The sequence below is a fragment of the Lepisosteus platostomus genome, chromosome 9, assembly GCF_059453375.1.
Source record: "Lepisosteus platostomus isolate fLepPlt1 chromosome 9, fLepPlt1.hap1, whole genome shotgun sequence".
NCBI lineage: Eukaryota > Metazoa > Chordata > Actinopteri > Semionotiformes > Lepisosteidae > Lepisosteus > Lepisosteus platostomus.
The window spans coordinates 18,286,172-18,308,156 of NC_142619.1; the positions used below are offsets into that span (position 1 = coordinate 18,286,172).

Here is a 21,985-nt window from a genome sequence, read left to right on the forward strand (position 1 = left end):
AATTCTAGAGAGTTGTATCATTCTACCAGGCTAATCCTACATTTCAATGTACCCTGTTATGACGGCTGTGGTCTGTGTTGTAACTATACAGAAAGGAAAGCAGTGCCAGGTTGTGGGAATCTGGTGCAATCCTGTCATGGTGTTGAAGCTGATTCTCTGGTTTCCATATAAAAAAAAGGCTGGATGAGATCCCGGGATCAATTGGCTTCGAACCACCACATGTGTTTGATGGGCAGAGTGACCTCCAGTCATTGGTAAACCTTCTTATGCTCTTATGTGCTGGTAAAAGCATCATCATGTGTTACTTGAGGCGAACGCAAAACAAGTCACAAGAGTTGTTGTTGATGGATCAAATACAGGAATCCGTGACACTATCTTAGTGAAATTAAGGAGATCACGTAAAAGATCAAACAAGACAAGGCAAGCGAAGCGAAGCAACACAGCAAAGAGATCAAAGAAATTATTCTGAGCAAATATCTCCATCATGCAAAATACCAATTCTTTCACATTCCTGAGAATGGCTTATGATGGTAAAGAATGAAACAAGAGTGTTAATAAAATGATGATTTAACTCCGAGTGTAAGAATCTAAGAATAACAAACCTTCTTAAATAACAACCTACTGTTTCAGTGCAATTCTGTGACAAGTCTTTGTTCAAAGGAACATATTACACCCACTGTTTGAACATTATAGCCAAATGATAGCCTTATCCATCTCACTGTAGATAAGAGTTTTTTAGTAGTTCCTTTGATGGTGTTTTACAACATTTACTTTGGAAACTGATCAGTTTTCATATTGAACCCAAAGGTATCTGCTAAGTGTAGCCCAACTCTACTTTTAATAACTGATAAATTAGCACTATTGCTATAAAACAGTAAAACTACTGACCTAATTTTAGATAGTTTTAAAACTGAACTCTTCAGTATGTCTGATCAGTTCTTCAAAGAAGAACATAGTCTTGCATTGTGTTTTCACAGTTCTCATCATTCTAGAGACAACACAGAGACGTCTTGTTGGAATTAAAAAACAAAGTACTGTATATTTACTGAAAGGAAGCATTTTCTCACTTTCTTGTTTACTTTTTGAGGACATATGAGAGAAACTCCAGACTGCTAATGATCTGGATTTGATATTAAACCCTATTTAACCCAGTGGATAATTAAAAAAGAAGCAGTTTTTTACTCACCAAAAGCATTAGTGTTTCAAAAGAGTAAAAATGTAACAAGATTGATTGAGTGTCTAAAAATAAAAATATTGAATTATTATGGAAGATATTGTCAGTCTCTTATCTAATTATCCAACAGGAGAAATGGAAATATGTGACTTACATTGCTCAAAAATGCTTTTTGCAATTAATTTAAATAGCTGCCTAATTGGTGTCTGAGTCTAAAGTACTGTAAAAGTTCCATCAAGTTCCATTAATTTACCCCTCTCTGTAACATCCTTTACGGACACTCAATATTATAAAAATAATATCCACAAAACATGAATCTTGTCTACATAATAGTAAACAGCTAGTTTACAAATAAAATGCTTATTGTGTATGCTATTCCTTTTCTCTTAAGGTAGTCTAGGAATGAAATGACCTAATGAAGCAAACATACAATTTATCAGACTTTTATTATGGTTTTGGTATGAATTCACTATGCATTACTACTTCAGACCATGGCAATAACCCCACAGACCTTCTGTTAAAAAATGACAAAACCTAAAAGAAACCAAACTCAAAATATGAAAAACATAACTGCTGTTAAGCAGTTTTTTTCTAAAACAGCATCAAGAAAACAATAACATGGTTTAATTAAAAACTCATTTAATCTATGCATACCGTAATAAACATAAAATAACTCCTTGAAACGCATTGCAAATGATTGCCCGGAAGTACGGAAACGAAACAAATTAGTTGTACACAACGGTTTGATGCCCACTGGGAAAGCATTGTCCCAGATTTAGAGCTGGTATCACATTCACGACCACCTTGCAGAACCTGATTCAGAAGCAATTTGTTTTCACATTATTATCAAAGACAAGTCACAGTCTAATCAAAAACAGCAGCAGAAAATCGTGACAGAAAAGAAAAATGGTACTTTAAACAAGTATGATATTATGCTATCCTGAAAAGGCAGAATACATAAACTATGTCATCAACACTTTTAATCAGGAAATGGGAAACAAAATAGAATGCAATGAGTGGACACTGGATGTACAGGGTGCTCATAAAGCATGACTTTTCTCAACCAAAGATAGATGACTATAGGGACAAAGATGCACGTGTGGGCTAAGAGGAAAAAGAGTTTGTCAGGAAGTTTTCACCTGGAGAATTACTGTATTCTAAATCAATTACTGCTGGAAAATAATAATTGTGGCACAATAAGGGTCACTTAAATTAAATTTTCTTTGAATCAGAATGATATCTTTCTGGCAATGAACAGTACATGCTGTCACTAAATGTGAAACCCTAATAGTATCTCTAGCTAGAAAGGTTCTTACCTTTCTTCCGGACAACTTCCTCCGACTCTGGCTTGCGGCTCACTGACACTACCTTCATGAGGAGACGATTCCCACCCTGTCGGATCAAGGACACCACCTGCTTGTGCCCAACTTTAACCACGTTCACTCCATTGACCTAGAGGAGACAAGAGGGTAGACTGGCTGTGAGCAAGACACACCCAAGTCACTGCAGCAGGCTCCATTCGACAAGTGCTTGGCTTGTCTCTAAGAGGGTGAAATGCATTTAAGGTGCCCTTGGCAACTTAAAAATTCACCCAGATGTCTGGAGTTGAGTATTTGTGTTGCACTGCAAAAACAACAGCTGTCTCCATATCTCTCCATCTGGAGAACAGTTAAAAAATTGAAAAAGAAGGAAGAGTGATAGAAAACAAAATATGGCTGCCCCACAGACAAACGGAGAAGGTTGTGATGGCTGTGGTGAGAGTGACTTAATCAGGTCAGAACTGCAGTATTTTTAGTTCCTTAGAAGAGACTGCCAAAAAGATGAAGACTGGAGGAAGTGTACAAGTAATCAAGAATTTGAGGACTAAACAGCCCAGGCCGTTATATTTGGGATAAACACCATTGCATTGCCAGTTAGCAGTTTCTTTGATTATCCTTTCAAATTCCGAGATTTAAATACGTTATGCATTTAAGATCTGAAAGACGGGAAATTACTTTGCTGGGATGAGTAGACAGCAGCTGTTTATCAGGAGTTTTATTATAGCAAGCTGAGGACCTATATATCCTGAACACCCAGTAACAGCAAATCACCACTGAATATAAAAGAGGCCAACAACATTTTGGTAAATAGTTCTTTGTTTGAACACCTTGGGGAATAATGCAACAATGTATACTGTACTTACAGATACAGAATTACTGGAAACAATCCTTTGTATCCTTCTAAGAAAACCGCAAATGGTGCTATTCATCATTTATATTGTAATAAAACAATGAAAGAATGTTGTTTTGCATAACTATAATTTCCTGCTATCAGAATTTCTATTTTCTCTGTGCATAATTCCCTGGGCTGCTGACTTGGCTTCACAGTGCACACCCAGAATTGTAATTTTCCAACCAACAAATCTGTTTCATTTTTTTTCTGCTAATCCATTTGAAATGCCACAGTTGGTCCCTCACCTTTTGTGTCATTCACAGAGCTCAGTTTCCAGCTGGTGTGATAAGACGACATTTTTCAATAATTTTAATTTAACAAGTGGCCAATTCTGTTAGCTGCTGACTTGGCTGAGCATTTTTTTTACCCTTCTAGATAAAGAGAACAAAAATAAAAACAGGTGTCTCTTGGAATTAACAGCTGTTACCAGTTGCATAACAGCAAATTAGTGTCAGAAGCTGTCACCTGTCTAGTTTGTGCAGACATGGAGGAAACCACTGCCTAAACAGTATTTTATTTTGAAGGCAATGGATTTTTAACAACACAATACATCACTATGTGCAGTCAACCAAGCAACACAACTATGTGACTATTTTGTATTCATGAAGCTCTACACATGTGTTATATTGACAGGGACACACGCTACCCCAACAATGCTTATTTTCCACTCTAGGCATAGTATAACCTACTGTATTTTTTAATATTCATATACTGTACTATTTATGTTATTTTCTGTAGCTTTGTAAAGTTACAGTACTTTCCTGAAGAAGAAATTTCCATGAAACGTACACATTTCCAATTTACAATAAACACATTTCTAAGTGGACTCGCACTGTTCTCAAAAAAGTGGGCAAAGGTTTAAAATAAATCCAAATTAATCTTCTTGATCATAAACATATTATTTTACATTCTGCTATCAAAAGAGTTGCCACTCCAGTGTTTTGGTAGGATATTACTAATAGAATAATATTATAAAGCCAATTTATTCTTTAGGAGGATAAAATGTGCACCTGCTTGCAATTGCTTTAATATTTTAGAATTTTAATAAGAATAAAATTTGTAAGGATAAAATTATAATTGATGTCAAGCAGCAGTAAAGACAGTAAAAAAGACTATTAGAAAGGCCAGGACAAAAATTAAAAGGAATATTATAATGGCGGCTATAGCAAGTAATTAAATATTCTTTTGGTATTTTACCAGCAAAAGATATGCCGATTTGCTATCCTGGCATTTTGTTAAAACTGATACCCTGGCATCTTTCAAGAAACAGATGGATGAGGTTCTTGGATCAATTAACTACTATTAAACAGGCGAGATGGGCTTAAAGGCCTTCTCTGATTTGTAACCTTTATTTAGTTCTTAAAAGCATTAGTTAAAATAAATTATATAAAAAAAAATTCCAAGCACCTGATGGTCCTTGCCTGACCAGCTCAGCCTTAGACATACTGTATCAATTCAACTTTTTCTCTGTCAAATTTAAAACCGCTACTGATGTAAAGAGATGGTAAATACAAACTGTACTGGTGTCATTGGTGATCAATGTTGGTTTCTAGTTTACAACAACAATAAAAAGGTCTGTAGCCTGTGGATGGCAGTACACAAATAACAGACAACATGCAGAAAAGGTAATCTGTCCAGTCTGTTCACAGTCTACAGTTTAGAATGTTGTCATGGTGACAGGTAGTATAAGATATGGTTAGTTGTCTTGTTTTTCATTGACTCCACAGGAAGCATATCAAAACACATCTCGAATTAAATGATTGCATTAATAAATAAGCAGAAGGTTATAATTGATTAAATCATATTTAAAAGAATATTTTAATAAAATACAGACACTGAAATATTACGCTGACATTAATGTGGTCCTGAATCAATTGATTTGTCAATGGACATTCATTTGCATATGTATTTTGTAAATATAACAGATATCAAAACCAGGGAGATTAAGCATTTCATGATTTTGTATTACCGTATTGGCCTGATTATAAGCCCCACAGAAATGTGGACTAGAATTTGAAAAACGCTTTACAAAGCACAGGTTACCTTTCTGGCTCGAAATGGTTGAAATGAAAAAGTTCTCTTGATTTTAAATAAATAAAGGAAAATGGGGAGAAGTTTAAAGGACAAAATGCAAATAATAAAGTAAATCCAGCAGAAACTGGGGGAGTGGTTCTGAATACAAGATTTTTTTCGAGTAAATGAGATGAAAGCAAACTGATATGCAATGATGCCTACCCAAAAGCAAAATGATTAGGACAATACCAGAATGATAAAATCCACTTCCCCTCATGAAATTCAGACATGGGCCGGTCTGAATTCTTTAACTGGAATGCTTATCTATGTAGCTGCCTTGAGGGCTTTAAACTTTATCATATCATCTTTTGCGACTATGATTTCACTTCAAACCGCCTATCAGCCTGTCGATCCTGATGCTGTTCAGCACACAGGATCACCCCCATTCTTGAAAGTAAAATGTACTATCCATGATCTCTTGTTTCCAAAATTCAGCAGCCAGAATCCTGACCAGGTCTAGTGCAAGTGTTCACATTACTCCTATCCTGGAGTCCTTGCACTGGCTTCCGGTCACATTCCATGTAGACTTTGAAATCCTCATGCTCACCTACATAAGGCTCTGCATGGCTTGGCACCTCAGTACCTGTCTGAACTATTATTGCCCTACTCCCCGCCTCGCAACCGTCTCTCTTCTAATTCTGCTCTCCTTACTGTCCCCCAAGCCCATCTACATTGTATGGGTGACAGCGCCTTCTCCAGTTATGCCCCCAAGCTCTGGAACTCTCTCCCCAAGGATATCAGAGAGTCACATTCTCTAAACTCCTTCAAATCCAGACTCAAAACTCTCTTCTTCAGAAAAGCCTTTACTTAACTGGTTCCATTCTTCACCCCTCTGCTTTTCTTAGTACCACCATCCATGTCTCCTCTGTATATTGTAATTGTGTTTTATCTTGTGTATTCTTTTTATTTATTGTTGTTGTCATCCTGTAAAGAGCTTTGAGAAGCCACCTTTAAAGGCGCTATATGAAATAAAGTTTATTATTATTATTATTATTATTTTGGATAACTACAAATTATTATTAAAGTTTTTATCACTCATTTGCAGCAACATGCTGGAACCAAGCAAAATGGTGGTCCAAACAGTTCAACACTGTACAGCACACTGGTGGTGGTGTCAACAAACTGATTGACTGCTGAGTTTTATTCAAATATACGCTGCAGGCCAATTGTACAACCCTGAAATCTGGGGAAAAAATGTGTCTTATATTTGGGTAAATATGGTATATCTGAAACATGACTTTTTCTCAGAAACCTTGACACTGTGCATGAGTTTTTTGTTATGCTGCTGTCTTAAATGGATCATGCTTATACGGTATTTCTTATGCAGTAGCCAAATGCTGCATTGTAATTGTAAATGAAATTCTATTTTAAAGTGTATGAAATTAATTTGACCTAAATGAATACATAAAGCAAGGCCTTTTTAAGTCTTCACAGCAGGAAAAACTGTCTTATTTAGCAATGCAATGCTAACGAAACAATTTGTAATGAAAGTAGCAACAAACCAGCAATTAACTTTCCCTGAAATTCGCATAAGATGTTGTACAGAGAGGAGAGAGGGGAATCAGTTGTTGCCTCAAATGCTTACTGTATTATTAGGAGACTTGTTGTTGGCATCACACTGTGAAGTGAAGAGATCCTATATTTTTAAGTAGACAATGCACTGCACAGAAAAAAAAAACATTTGTCTGAAAGAATTTCAATTATTTTTGTTTAACTTGATGAAGTTAACCTGAAATTAAGAAAGCATGTAAATGTTGTTGATAAACATCTTCATGTGAGCAAGTAAATAGATGTCTACCAGTAAGGAACTGAATATACAGATGTTTTTCTCTTTCAATTTGGTGAGCTCTATTTTATTTTAGAGTTGGTTTCGATCAAATAGCAAATTCATGCAAATTCTATCTAATTGCTTTACAGACTTTAAAAAATGCAAATCAGTTATGTACTATTGAGGTTTTAAGTACTTGATCTTGTTTAAATAAAAATGTAAAATGAATTTTTACGTTTTACAGTTTTCAATAACCCCTCTCCTTACCAGATTGTAAGACTTTGTGTTGAAAAAATTATTACTTTTACTTCATCAAAGGTTGTGAGAGAGAAACTGTATGTATTGTTCAATCTGCTTAATTCCTGGTAAAAAAAAAGTTACATTTGTCTACTGACAACATCCGCTCTGCATCTATGGACACCAATGAAGCAGACATGCAGCAGATTGAAATGATTACTGGTGTTTTTATATTTATTGTTGTAATCGTTCCCTTAAAATAAATCATCAGGACAAAAAAGAATGAATAAAATATATCACTACTTTCCCTGAAAGTCATACACCTATAACTATCCCGTGTGAGTGTGCAAATGCCATTATGTTTATGATGGCTCCTTTTTTAGACAAATATTTGACATTTTCAGGGCACAGATTAAATTACCTAATAACTTCTCTTATAATACTAAAGCTGATTGTATGTCAGATTTCAAGGGCTATGTCCAAACACCATCCAATCCCCTGCTCCATTAATAGTGCATGAGCTCAGCTATGTTCAGCTCATTTATCTTTTATTGCTCTGTACAGTTGCTTCCTGTTCTGCATTTTCAACCTTTAATGAAGATAAAAACCGAAATGCTCCGTTATAGTGGTGGTCAACTCCTGAGCTCTTAGACCACCAGAGTGGTGTTTTTTGGTTCGCCTCAACTCTTAATTAATTTACGGAAATAATTCAATTTAACTGAATCAATTCAAGTGCAACATCAATATAAAATGAAGCACCCATTCATCTACATGATTTATCCTCCCTAGTGTCTCTGCTTTCTGCCCTGGTGGACATTTCTCTTTACCTCGATGAGAAAGTCTCCTGTCCTCAGTCCTGCCCTCCAGGCCACTCCTTCCACATCCACAGACTCCAGGTACTGTAGCGCTGGGAATGCTGGTGTGGGGGTGAACTCCTCAATGGGTGTCTCGGCTGCAAATGAAGCACACAAACCACTCACTTCACAACGCTGCCTGGGTGTTCTGTGCCTGTACAGCACTGCCTTCATAATGACGGCTTTTTAAAGGCATGGTGCTCAGAAGACGCCTCGGCCAAATTAACTCATTTTCAAATTAACCATTCTGGAGAACATTCTGGATTAGACAGATGCAAAACAAAACAAAAACTTAAATGAAATAGTTTCTGTTTACTGTTAGACTTGTGGACTCTAGTTGGGGTTTCCCCATCTAGTTAAATAAAATAAATAAAATTAAGTATAAACAATTAAAATTAAGTAAATAAACCCTAGTTTCCCATGGTAAATTTTCATAGTTTCAGTTTTTTCATGTTTATATTTTTGGCCGTGATTTCTATTGCTTACCATACACCTGTATCATGTTTGGAATAATTTACTGTGCTTCCTACAATTTGCCATGGTTTATAATGGTAAAAAATTGTAAACCATTTGGTAAAAATGGTAAAATGGTAAATTGGTAAAAAACAAAATGGTACAATGTGGTTTAAGGCTTCTGTTTGATTCCACATCACACGTTTGATTACATTATGTGTGCGTATTGTACTACTGTATGCCTTGGAGTGGGAAATAAGCATTTTTGACATACTGTAGGTAACCTGTGTCCCTGTCCATATAACATACAATATTTGTGAAGCTGCACGAATACAAAATAGTCACACAGTTCTGTTGCTTGATTGATATAGTGATGCAATGCATTGTTAAAGATCCATTGCCTTCAAAATAAAATACAAGCAGTGGTTTCCTCTGATCCCACATCACACATGTTGGATTTGAAAATGGGATTAATAAAGAATATTTGCAAGGGCTTAGCATGCACAACTCAAATATTAAAATGAAACATACAATAAGACATGGAATTTGAGCGCAATTTTAATTTTATCTAGGCCTACAAGTAAGTGAGAACTTAATTTGCTTTCATTATGTTTTACCAAGATTTAAAAAAAGTAACAACTGTGGAATATATAATGTGACATTGCTTTCCGCTGAAACAAATAGATTACCAGTATCTGGTTTTCAACGTACATTTTTCTTCTGAAGAGCAAGTCAGTTTTATTTCACATAGTGGATGAATCTGAGTTAAATAAAGAAATGGAGCTTAAGATCACCACAGGCAGAAATACACAAAGAGAGTAGGAGACCAACTGGAAAGAAGGAGGTGTAAGAGTATTTTAAGTTCTAATCATCTTTTTATCACACCATAACATCATAACAAGTATTAACAAGTTTCCCAAATGATCATACTGTACTTTTGATATCGAATACTGTAAATTTGAGGATTTAATGGCAAAAGCTGAAGGATAGATAAATATGCTTCTTTGGATTGGGGGAATTGGGGGCTTTTGTACACAGGGCGTAGTATTTATTTTGTAATTGATTTCCAAATATAATTTCCAAATATAAGGGGGAGAGTGGAAAAAATACCTTAAGCAATCAGCACTGCAAGTTAGGATTGTCTCTTGATACAAAACAAACATCATAGTCTCCTTAGAAGATTTTGAAATAAGTGCACTGCTTTCCCACCGATATCTTTATCTTTAAAGATTTAGCAATGATGTAATTGAGCAAAACACAAAACTTTATGAAGCATAGGATATAGAATTTTTTGACTTCGTTAAAGTAACCCAAATTAATTCTGCCATGCATGCTATGGATAAAGGAGAGACTGAGATATAATATTCAGTATTCACTCTATGTTCACATAGGGCAACCAGACAAGTCACCAGACAAGCAGAGACTCCTACTGTAAATACTACACTCAGAAAAAAAATGTATTTGACCTTCATTACAAGTCTTTGTTGGTTAGCAAATATTGACAGGAAGATTTATATTGTGATAACAGTTACAGATAAGCGGGAGAATATCTGATGGAATGTGGGGAAGAAACTGAACTTTTTTACAGCAGGCTGCTATTGAAGAGCAAGCTTTATATGAGGTAAGAGCAAAGTACAATAGCTATCAAGTTATAAAAAGTGATAAGTTAGCTCATACTAGTAACCTAGCTTGAATGTATAAATATCTATTTGAATTGTGATTAGGTCACAAAGAAGTACTATGAGTGATGATATTTCATAGGACACAGCTTTCACATTCTAAATGACTAGCTAATTCCACTATTTCCTAATCGAACTTGCGAGCAGGAACTTCAACTGTGGACCTAAAGGGTTATAGCATCTTCTGGTTTTGACTCTATATAATAATAGTTTCTACCAGTTGTGTCAGTCAGCATCAATTCTGTACAATTACTTATACAGTTAGACTAATAAAGAAACAACACTGGTTGAAATATAAAAAGTGAAGCTAAGACACTGTATTTTCCATTTTCTTAAAATACATGCTGGTTATGCAAGTGAAAAATAGACACGACTGCTTTCTTTTGAGAGCTTTCCAGAACAAAAGGTTCCAGAGGTAGTGGAATTTGAACTCCGGCTTCTAGCATTGAAACTGACCATGCTTCTCCTTCGCAAAAGGGTCACACTCCTCTCTGATGTGTGTATTTCATCCTTTTCTCCTTTTAGATCACTTACAGTTCATACGCTACCATTTCATTCCAGCAGAGGCCACTCTGACCACACTTCCTTCCTGCCAGGCTCATCACAAGATGGGCGTGTTGATATTCTAGTTTCTGCATATAGAGTACACCTGTACTGGTATCATAGTATGGGGCCAGGTTAAAAACACTGTTGTCAATATCTGTATGGGGTCTGGACCATGCATGTTGTTCTAAAAGCGTAATAAGAATGTTACGAGGTTAAAGCAATCTGTGAATTATTTTACTGTAATTTAATTTTTAATCAATACAAAGTTTTTTTAATGTAATGCATATTTATCAAACAGGAAGCTTGATGCACACAGAAAAAAGAAGAAATAAGAAGTGTTTTGTACCTATGAAATGGATGACAAACTATACTATCTCTCTCCATTAATATATTCTGTTTTTTAAACTGGTTGCTTACTGCATACCAGTTTCCCATGTAGAGTGACAAAAAAAGTACACACAAGTTTCTTCGACCTTAAATGTAAAGCATTAAATTGCATAATAAATTTAAGCTTTAACACTGTTCAGATATGCTGAAGTGACTTTGGAATTTGTTTCATTCTGTCTTTCAGCTCAGTCTATCGTCTGACTATCAGACCACTATCAATACTGACTGATTATTCAGAATGTTATACTTATTATATACTGTATGCTATCATATGTAATACAACATTGGAACAGCTAGAGGAAATATCTAAGCAATAACAGTGTAAAAAAGCAAAATAATGTATAATTCAGTAGCTGAATCAAGAGCCCTTGGACATAATTAAATAGCAAAATAATGTCTAAGGATTCGTAGTGGACATTTTCAGGGCACTAAAAATGGGTCATTTCAGAAAACATATCCATAATCTCTTTGACTAATTTTAATGTTCCAACTTTTGCTGGTTGTGGTCTAATTTATGGTTCTCCCATTTAATAGTACAGGACAGTATGGCTCCATTTGGCAAAGCCCACTGGTGGAAGTCAAGCGTGGGTGGACATGGTGGGCTCAGAACAGGTTGGAGTTGTGCCAAGAAAGCCTGGTTAGGAAGCTCTGTTTCAGTGGCTACTTGCTCTGTGACTGACTGTAGCCATTTGTTCATCAGCACTTCAGCGATTATTAAGGAAAAAGAACAATAACAGAATTGATGTTACTTCTAACATTACTGCACTTTGAGTGTCCCAAATGTTAAAGCAGTTTCAAGAGCAAAGACAAAGGTCTGAGGATTACATACTGTATGTTTATCTCAGCCACTTATCTACAGGAAACCTTCAAAATGTGGACCAGCTGCTATGGTCTCTAATACCCAGTGTATTGCAAACTCCTTGTAAAGTCTGTCTTGGGTTACTTTTGTTACAGAAACAGAGGGAAAGATACAGTACACTACATTCATGAGTAAGACAATTAAATAACACCAATAGTCATTAAAAAAACGTCTTCACAATGATTAAACAAAATGATAGTTGTAATTTCTTTGTTTTCCATGAATGTTAATCTCTGCTGTTACTTGGATAGGTGCCTTCTGCCTATATGGAATACTGAAATGGTTAAGGGATGTTTGTCACAAATGACACAGCGGTACCTTCCTGACAGCATGGAAATTGTGGCTGGGCAACTATTACACCACTGAGCATGTGAGGGCACAGATGCAGTATTTCACCGTTAATGCAAGTTATACCTGTCTTTAAATGCTGCAATCAAATGGTTTAAGTGTTTAGCCTGATTTATTTATTATCTTTGGATTATTCACAAGGAACCTTCTTAAAGACTGTAAGGGTTTGCGTTGTACCATGAACACCTCATGCAGTCAGAGCAGATTTACACTTCCACATGACTGCGATGCACTGAGGAGCAAGAGACGACCATTAACATGGCAGCTGCAGCAAGCTCCACAGTTTATCTTCCAAGCTTAAGCTAAGCCATTCTCCCACTGACTCGATACACAATGGAAGCACTTACCAGGTCACTGCAAAATAAATCCTTGCCATGTTAAATCTCCAAAGGCACCATTTTTCTGTTGGAAGTTATTTTTCCCCACATTCAGAGCACAGAAACAAGACTGAAACACGTATCTGATATTTAAATTTAATATATATCTCAAGTGAAAGCATACATATTGGGGCAGTGAAGCGGAATTTGTCATTTGTGCTGTGTACTAATGAAATTTGTATTTAAGACCAAAAGATAAATGAGTAAAAAGTACGGAATGTCATATTTTATTTCTATTTGTACATTTTTTATTAAAATATTTAAATCCCCCTCCAGTTACAGCTCAGAATAAGTATAGAGACAAATTAACTTAAAGTAATGAACCTAGTGAAAGTGTACTTATACCCTTTACATGTAACGACTGCTTCAAGTCTGCGACACACTGACATTCCCTGTGGCCAGACAGTACAGTGATACAGTATTCTCCTTTCAGATGTGCTTTGCCAAGCCTTAACTGAAGCCACGTTTGGTTGTTGCTTATTTGTGGGGTTGTCTTTTCTTATTTTATGTTCTTCTTCAACAAGTGAAATAGGTATTCAATAGGATTTATTCCATCTCAGCTCTTATCAACCTCCATCAGCTCACTAATGATTTAGTGGGACCTATATACAGTATATATACTGTAACAACGTCTCCCAGTTGGTTCAAGTCCGGGGCTGGTGCTTTGAAGAGATCCAGAAAAGCTGTGGTCACACCATCTCTCCAGGATCAAGGTTGGACATTCTTGCCAGCACAAAATGTCAGTCACTTCAGATTTTACACTGTCCTTTCAATCCTTATTTATGGATTCAATAACTCTTAAGAATGTCATTATCAGCCAAAAAGGAGGCCGATAACTCCAAACGAAATGGATCTAAAATAAACCAGAATTTAAGATTTCAGAAGTTTTAAAGGCATAGGTAAAGTAAGTTTTAATCATATCAATGACATGCTGCAAATCCTGCAGGATTTCTATACAAAAATAATTATCCCAGGAATATCTTTTTATATATATATATACTTGTTTTCACAACATCAATGCAAATTGAGGGCCTAATAACATTTCTAGCAACAGGTATACAGTACATAAGGCCAATTATAAATTATTGTTTTTTTTTTATGAAAAACACATCATATTTATTTTTGATTTATACAGAAAAACGTGGGGTCATCAGGTGATATGAAGATTAACAAATTGTGTTAAACAAATAATCAAGCTGTTAATTGCCAGTAGCTGTAAAATGTTGTTTACCAAATTTTAATAGATTTTTAATTTTGAACACAGCTGAGGCAGTGCACATGCCCTTATTATTGCTTCAGGGCTAAATACATTTTTCACTATAAAACTGCCTAGACCAGGCAAATTTACCACATTTTCAAATGATGAATTCAATATCTGTACTACACACCTTGTTCGTTTTGTATAATAATGGAAAAAAGTAATTGCTACTCTGCAATCAGACCAGAGAGGTGCAATGGGGCTCAAAGAGATGCCCTACCCTGACAGGTTAAGTGAACTGAATCTTTTTAGCCTAACAGAAATGACTATGAGAAGTATTCCGAATGTTTAAAAGCACCAGCAAAGTCAATCCAACAGACTTCCCCAGAATCACATTGCAACATGAACCAGAGTGCACAACTAAAACCTAGGGGAAAGGGCATTTAAAATAGGGGAGGGGGGGGTAAGTCTTTACTCAAAGGGTAGTGGATATTGGGAACAAACTGCTGAAGTCAATTTCATGGCTTTTTTTTAGGGAATGGCTGAACGAGACTCTCAAATTAGTTACTAAAAATCAAACAAACTAGATGACTAAAGGACTTTCTTTCATTTGCCACATATGTTTTCTGCTTTGGAAAAGAGACTGCTATTGCTAGGCAAATCCCACAGTCAGCATGACATAACCAAGACCTGGATCACAACTTCTGGTCTATAATGCTCAGATTCTTCTCACAAACAGTACAGAATGTTCATTAGTTGAGGCACCTTGATGTTCCTGATACAGCATTATTGCTGCTTACCTATAAGCAGTCACTGAAATACAGATGCTTATAGAGTATATAGATTAGTGACAAACAATGATGCTTATTTCCTTTATTAATGTCAAATATTTTTCATTTTCTTAAATTAATTATTCAATTTACAACACAAATACAGTGCAGAAAATTAATGATGAGATTTGGGGATATTATTTATACTTCAATTATGTTTAATCAAGAAATAAGACATGCAGTACACAAAATGTCAAAATGTTGCTTAAAAAGACTGAGGAAAAAATGTGATGTTCTTATCTCTCGGACAAAATTATTTTCTTTTGAATTTTCAAAGATTGAATAAGTGCTGAAAGTTTATCATCCCACAAAATACAGCAGAACTACTACTTAGAAAGAGTTACAGTAGCTTTCCATGCTTGGACTGAATTGTACAGCATTTTGGTTTTAATAAACAGAACTAATTCATAATTCATTTGTATCCCTCTGCGGTTAAATCAATAACAATTCTAAACATTACAGAAGACATGCTTTATCACATAATCAAGCTGTCTCAATTTCACATCGATCAGCTCATGAGGTGTTTCCTACTGCTTTCAATCCCTGCATTCCTTATATTTATTTAATTCCAAAGCAGTGCTGCATGGATGGATTTTTGTACCACTAACTGACAGCAGACCTGCAGTAAAGTCTAAAAAAAGGAGGCAGTTTAGGAAGCTAAATTTAGCTTGATATTAATGCAATGTGTTCTGTCCATATAGCATGTTTTAAGAAGCTTTGTAACTTCCAATAAATAAAGAATGAATACATTTCACTGTTGTGTCTTTGTTCATTTTCACATCATCTGTCTGTGTAATACTGTGTACCAAACGTTCTTGTTTTAACATTGTGGGGCTGCATTGAAAATGATTATCAATATATACAAGTAAAGGTGAGAATTTTGGAATATGGCTGGGAAGTTCTGAGACCTCTCTCAAGCCTCAGTGCTGCTCTGGAATTCAGGACCTGAAGTTGGGTAGGTGGGTGCGCTTGAAACATGTACCAGCATAATGAGCTACCGTATTGCAAGGACAGCCAAAACATCACATTAACTTTCTTTCTAATTTTACAATTAGCAATCATTTTCCTGTTTTATTTCCAGTAAGACGTACAAGTTGTTTCTCAAAAATATTGTGCAATGTGCATCATAGTCTGTGTTCTTAACTCTGTATTCTTGTAGTGTAACAAGCAGGCATGGCCTTTGATGACATGGAGGATGGACACTAATATTATTCATAGTGGCCAGATCTCACTGTTTTGGGACATTTGTGTGTCCATCTTTAGATACTTGTTTTTGCTTAAGAAAAAAGCAGAGGGTTTCCAAAACATATTCTGTGTTTTAGCTGTAATTGGTTAATTTCTCTAAGAAATTGCTTGTTGCTCTACCAATTGTGATTAATGTAATTTAATTGCAAATATACAGTATATTGCTAATTTTATGCATACAGCTAGTGTCTAAACAAACTGACAGCTAGTCCAGGTGTGGTCATGGGAATCATAATGTAACGAACAGTTCTTTCCGGACGAGACAGTCCGACGGAGTGGGGAAACACTAGGGAAATGTCATGCAGGAAAACGGGGCAGAAGACAGGGGGCGTGTCCAAGGTGCGCTGGTGCACGGAGGAGGTGTGGCCGAGGCGAACGATCCAAGAGTAATCCATAGAGTATCCAAAACCAGGAGATCCATCCGACGAAGGAATTAAAAACCACGAAGGCCGGGTCGGAACCGGCGGACGGGGAACAGGAACGGGAACCGAGATTAAAACCTTAACGGGACCAGGCGCTTCCTGGTCCCGGACTCGCACGATACGGAAATCAGATGCAGAGCCCGGAAGAGCGTCAGCGCCTGGCTTATAAGGTGGGCAGGGAATAGGGCGCAGGTGCATGGAATGAAGTCTTTAGTGAAAGGGCTGGAGCACCCTTAAGGAGGGGGGACTATAGTCGTGACACATAATAATGCAGGCCAGGAACAAAAATGAACTGCAAAAAGAGTCTGTTTGCTAAGTGCTCTTGTGCAAGGGAAAACTATGTTCAGGGTAGAAAAGTCAAAGCATTTAATAAAGATAATAAACTGCAGCTTCTCCAGAGAACTTCCTACTGACAATTTTCAAGGCTGGCAAACTATAACTCCATGCATAGCAACAGCATATGGGTACAGATACAGATGCTGTCATCACAAATATTAAGACAATACTAGACTATTTGCTACACTATGAGTATCAGGTTAAATACTCTCAGCTCCACACCCAACTCCTCTTGATGGACAGGTAAGACTACATTTGAACCAAAGGTGAGTTACAGTAGATTCTGTAACCCAACACAAAATGGTGGTGCAGAGAGGAGACAACACTCTGCATCTCGAAAAGTTAATTCATAAATAAGAGTTTATGATAGAGATCTCACCAGAAAGTCACAATACCTAATTTATAGTGTACAAAAACAAAGATACAGTATGAACTATTGAAAATGTCAAAACCAGTTGGAGTCCAGGTATGTTGCCATTCTGTTAGATAATGTACATTTAACAGTAAAATCATGTAAATATGATCATTAAAATAAGGTTAGGTTTAGGCAGAACTGCACTCAAACTCACTTATTATTAGTATTCATTTGTTACTGAGTCAATTGTCAAAACTGAGATCTGTAAATTCAAGAAACGTCAGGAAGAATTTCAGCAGGTGGAAAATTTGCAGGCCCCAATCAGTCTCATGTCGTCTAAGCTGGAGGAGAGCTCAGCTGACAACTCTAGTGCACTAGCCTAACTGAGCAGCACCTCTGAAGCTCCTAGCCACAATAAACTGTAGGCAGAGTTTGACATCTCTATGGCCAATCCTGCAGTCAACATGACTTTGTCTGGAGGAGCCATAACATTTTTAGTCATAAAACATTAAGATGACGACTGTAATGGCCAAAAACGTCTACAGACACTCCAAGGGTTAATAACGGAGAAGGGAGTACAGAGCAAAGAGACTCAGAGACAACTGAGAACAAACACCAATGGTATGAAATGACATATACTACATACAGACTCAGGAGATGAACAAGGTCAGGGCTAGAAATGAGCACAAGTACAAATACTGTATCTATAATTACAACAACAAGAACCAAAGTCCCTCCGCTAGCATCCATCCATTCTACCTTTGGTCAGCAAGCCATGTACCCTGGTGAGGCTCATTCTGTCAGAGAAGAGCAGTAGGTTTGAATAAACACAACTAATCTCCTGCAGGACAGGATACCAGTCCATCCCAGGGCTACAGAGAAAATAGTCAGATGCCCTAGGCCAGAATCAAACCTACTGTAGGACCTTTGGGCAGCACTAATGGCCTCATACTGTAACTCCAGGTCCAGCACTCAACAATGCAAAATTACAAAGTACATACAGTATATGTGGTCAGAAATAAGTCAAACACAAAAGCTGCTGTATTAACCAAAGTCAAGCCATATAATATTGTCCTATTGAAACTTCGTATCTTTGCTCATTTGAACCAGAAACTTGAACCAGGAACTGTAGTCTCAGTGTGGTCAATATTTGCTTTTTTTATGAGATTATATATAAACAATATTTAAACACCCAGAGTAGCCTGCTGCACTGAATTGATAAATATATTATATTTTGAGTGGTATTCCAAAATAGTACACTTTTCACTGAAAAGCTGTGCCCTGAGCGAATGAAGGAACTTTCCAAAACAATTGTTTCTTAGTGTCTGCAGTGAGGGTTTTAAACCAGCACTCTTCTCTTTAAGTCTAGTAAGAGCTGTACAGAGTGGAGAGCAGATGGGAATGTGAGATGATATGTCATTCACAGGATGAAGCCACATGTCACATACCAAGCTGGTAAGCTGGTGCCTGTCCAGATCCAGGCTAAGCAGGTTGCACACTCAAAAGACCTTCTCAAAAATCTCAGATATTCTATAGGAGCCTTCACTATCTTATTGGTGTTCTGTAATTTCAGCTAATGAATTAGATAACTGTAGTATTGTCTAGCAGATAAAAACTTTCACTATATAAAAAAGAAAAGATTCTTCTGATGCATTACACTAAGGAACTCAGGTGTTCACATCTCAGAGTCCCACACACTGCATTGAAGACTAGTACACTTGTTCAACTTTCCATATCACATGAAGGGAGAGGGGGAATTCAAACATTACATTAAATTTTCTCCTCTTCTTTCTTACCAAAATAAGTTGCATAAGATAAATTGTAAGTACATGACAAGGTCATTGGTTGCTACAAAAGTCTTTATATTCAAAATATACAATGTGACCTTTGTTAATAACATACATTTAATCAGTAGAAAAGAGCTGTTAATAACAGGAAAATTACAATTAACCTGTTCTCTTTATGTGCTCCAATATATTACAGGCAAAAAAATATTTTATAAATGTCTTTGCACCCCTTAATATAAAACATTAGTATGATTTTTCACATTGATTTATTAGACTACTATATCTTCAAACACAAAAAGCTCTGGTTGAAGCTTTTGTTTGACAAAATAATGTAGCACAACTAATATTTCTTACCTTTAGCTCCACGCAACACAAATCCAAAGCCTTCATTCTCTTTCTTCTGCAGGATTGCATCCTTCTCCTCAATGATGTAATCACTGGGGAGAAAAGAGAACAGGGCCACCAGGTCAGAGTTCAGCACCATCCTGTGAGACACCCAATGTCCGTCCGTATGATCCAAGACAATCACTTGGGCATAGTGAACAAACAGAGCATTGGTGGATAAGCAAGAGCAGCCACTTACAATCCAGCCTCCCTTTTCTAAGAAAAGCTGAACAACATTGCAGTCCTAAAAAAAAAAAAGAGTCTTTGAACAGAGGATGTGTTTAGCAATCTGGCATGTTAGGAGACCAGCTTTTCCTCCATCCAGCCACTGAACTCCACCAGAAGGCAATTGACAAATGAATGAAGTATGATGAGGCTTTCCTTATTTAAAAAAGAAAAGGCATGGTCTCTTTTCCTTACTGTACTTGCAAGTAAATGCATCAAAAAATCATCTCAAGTCATCTAGCAGGTTTTGTTAAAAAAAAAATCAAAAGCCCCCGATCTCTTCTCGCAGAAAACGCTTCGCTTGAAAACAAAGCCTCTCTGTCCACACACGCACTCGACAAAGCAGATGCTTTGAACTGTGCGGCAACCTAAAGCAAACGGACCCTGGCTGGTATAGTAACATGAAGAGCGAGAGACATGCTGAGGTACACATACAACAGACATGCAGACAGGCTCACACTGTACACTCACACACACACCCTCTACCCCACTGGAGCAGAGACGGCTGAGGGCTCATCAAAAGCATCTCTTCCTGCCCCTTAACAGAAAGAAGGATACACGGCATCGCAACTTAGCCACCTTTTTTTTTCTTTTTCGGTTTTATTCTCCCCCCTCTCCCCTCCTCCCAACACAAACCATCTGCTGAAGTTTTATAGGCAGGCTAAGCCGAGGAGCTGTACACACAAAAGGAATGACTCACTAAGGGGCAGAGGGAGTGAGTGAGAGCGAGGGTCTGACAAGCAGGGGGAGACAGAGGAAGCTGCGGAGAAGCAGGAGAGATTAGGGGAAAGCTGGATGGAAAGAGAGAGAGATGGAAATACGGCCGATGCAAGTAAGAAGGGGGGAATGCAGGAATAAGTACAAAACGGACTGGGGAGCAACAGAAATAGAAAGGCAGACAGTGAAATAAAACACAAGGATTAGTAAGGATGCAGGGATTATGACAGGCAGAATGACGAAGGCCTTTTAATAACTTGCAAACTGAAAATAAATGTCAATCTATGCCTGAAATAAAACTATTAAGCCTCTGTTACTATGTAGATTTAATCCATCTATCAATATTCTAACAGCTTTGTCAAATTCAGGGCTGTGGAGGAGCCGGGGCCTATCCTGGCAAGCAATAGGCGCAAGGCGGGACAGAGACTGAATGGGATGGCAGTTTATGACGGCACACACTGACACAGACACACAACCTTAAATCAAATTCATTGTATCAGTTTTATTGATTCTATATACTGAATCTGCTATATTTATGTTCTTCAGTGATGATTTACAGCTTAGTGTGATGATGATAATCAATGCACAATTGCACTTGGTGTTTTTACTGACATACAAAGAAAGAAATGCAACAGGAAGATCCAGAACTAAATTACATATCAGCTGCTTACCACAGTAAGCAGGGTATTAATAATTAAGCATTCAATAGAAAGTTTGATTTCTACCATATTGCTGATCACCTTTTGTGACTCTGTCCATGAGATTCTTGTTTTTTTTAAACACACATGGACTTACATATTCAGTGTCTTGAAAAGGTATTCACGGTCATCCATTGATGTCCAAAATGTTTTTTTTCAATTAAAATGATTTTTGATGTGAACGTTTTTAATTGCAATTTGGTTGCTGAAAATGAACACTTTTATGGGTGGACGAAGTAAAATATCAGTAAAGGCTACAATGAAAGAATGAAAGAAAACAAATTCTAAACTTACAGTAAAATGATAAAATTAAGAACATAAGTCATGCCTTGGGTAAACTCTGGGTTGAATTCCTGGGGTGCTATCTGTGTGGAGTTTGTATGGTCTCCCCATGTTTCCCCTGGGTACTCTAGTTTCCTCCCACAGTCCAAAAACATACTGGTAGGTATGACTTCTGTGAAACTGGCCCTGGTGAGAGTGTGTGCATGTCTTGGGGATATTCTGTCCTTTGCCCATTGCTTGCCATGACAGGCTCTGGTTCTCCCATGACCCCATGTATTGGATGAAGTGCTTAGAAATCGGATGGATGAATGACTTCAAAATAAATAGCATTTTCTGTGTAAGGTTCCCCAGTGAAGCAGTTAATTTCAAGCAGATTCAACCATGAAGGCAACAAGAAGCTTTTGAAACAACTCAGGGATAAGGTTGTAGAAAGTCACAGATCAGGAAAAGGCAGTAAATATACTTTACTCTTTAGCATGGTGAATTCACTCATTTAGAAATGGAAGGTGGTGTATCATACCACTTACTACTAGTTGTATT

The 21,985-nt window shown here is 36.9% G+C and overlaps 1 protein-coding gene across 5 annotated transcripts in view; it reads right to left on the reverse strand.

Annotated features, from left to right (window-relative positions):
* The window catches only part of shank3a (SH3 and multiple ankyrin repeat domains 3a), a 666,415-nt gene that overhangs the window by 36,304 nt on the left and 608,126 nt on the right, over positions 1–21,985 (reverse strand). For all 5 annotated transcript variants that reach the window (XM_088647094.1, XM_088647093.1, XM_088647091.1 and 2 more), the window contains 3 exons: positions 19,494–19,576; positions 8,291–8,415; positions 2,491–2,626 (listed from right to left, as the gene is read on the reverse strand). In XM_088647094.1, coding sequence (XP_088503220.1) covers positions 2,491–2,626; positions 8,291–8,415; positions 19,494–19,576 — 344 coding nt within the window. The remainder of the gene's footprint in view (positions 1–2,490; positions 2,627–8,290; positions 8,416–19,493; positions 19,577–21,985) is intronic.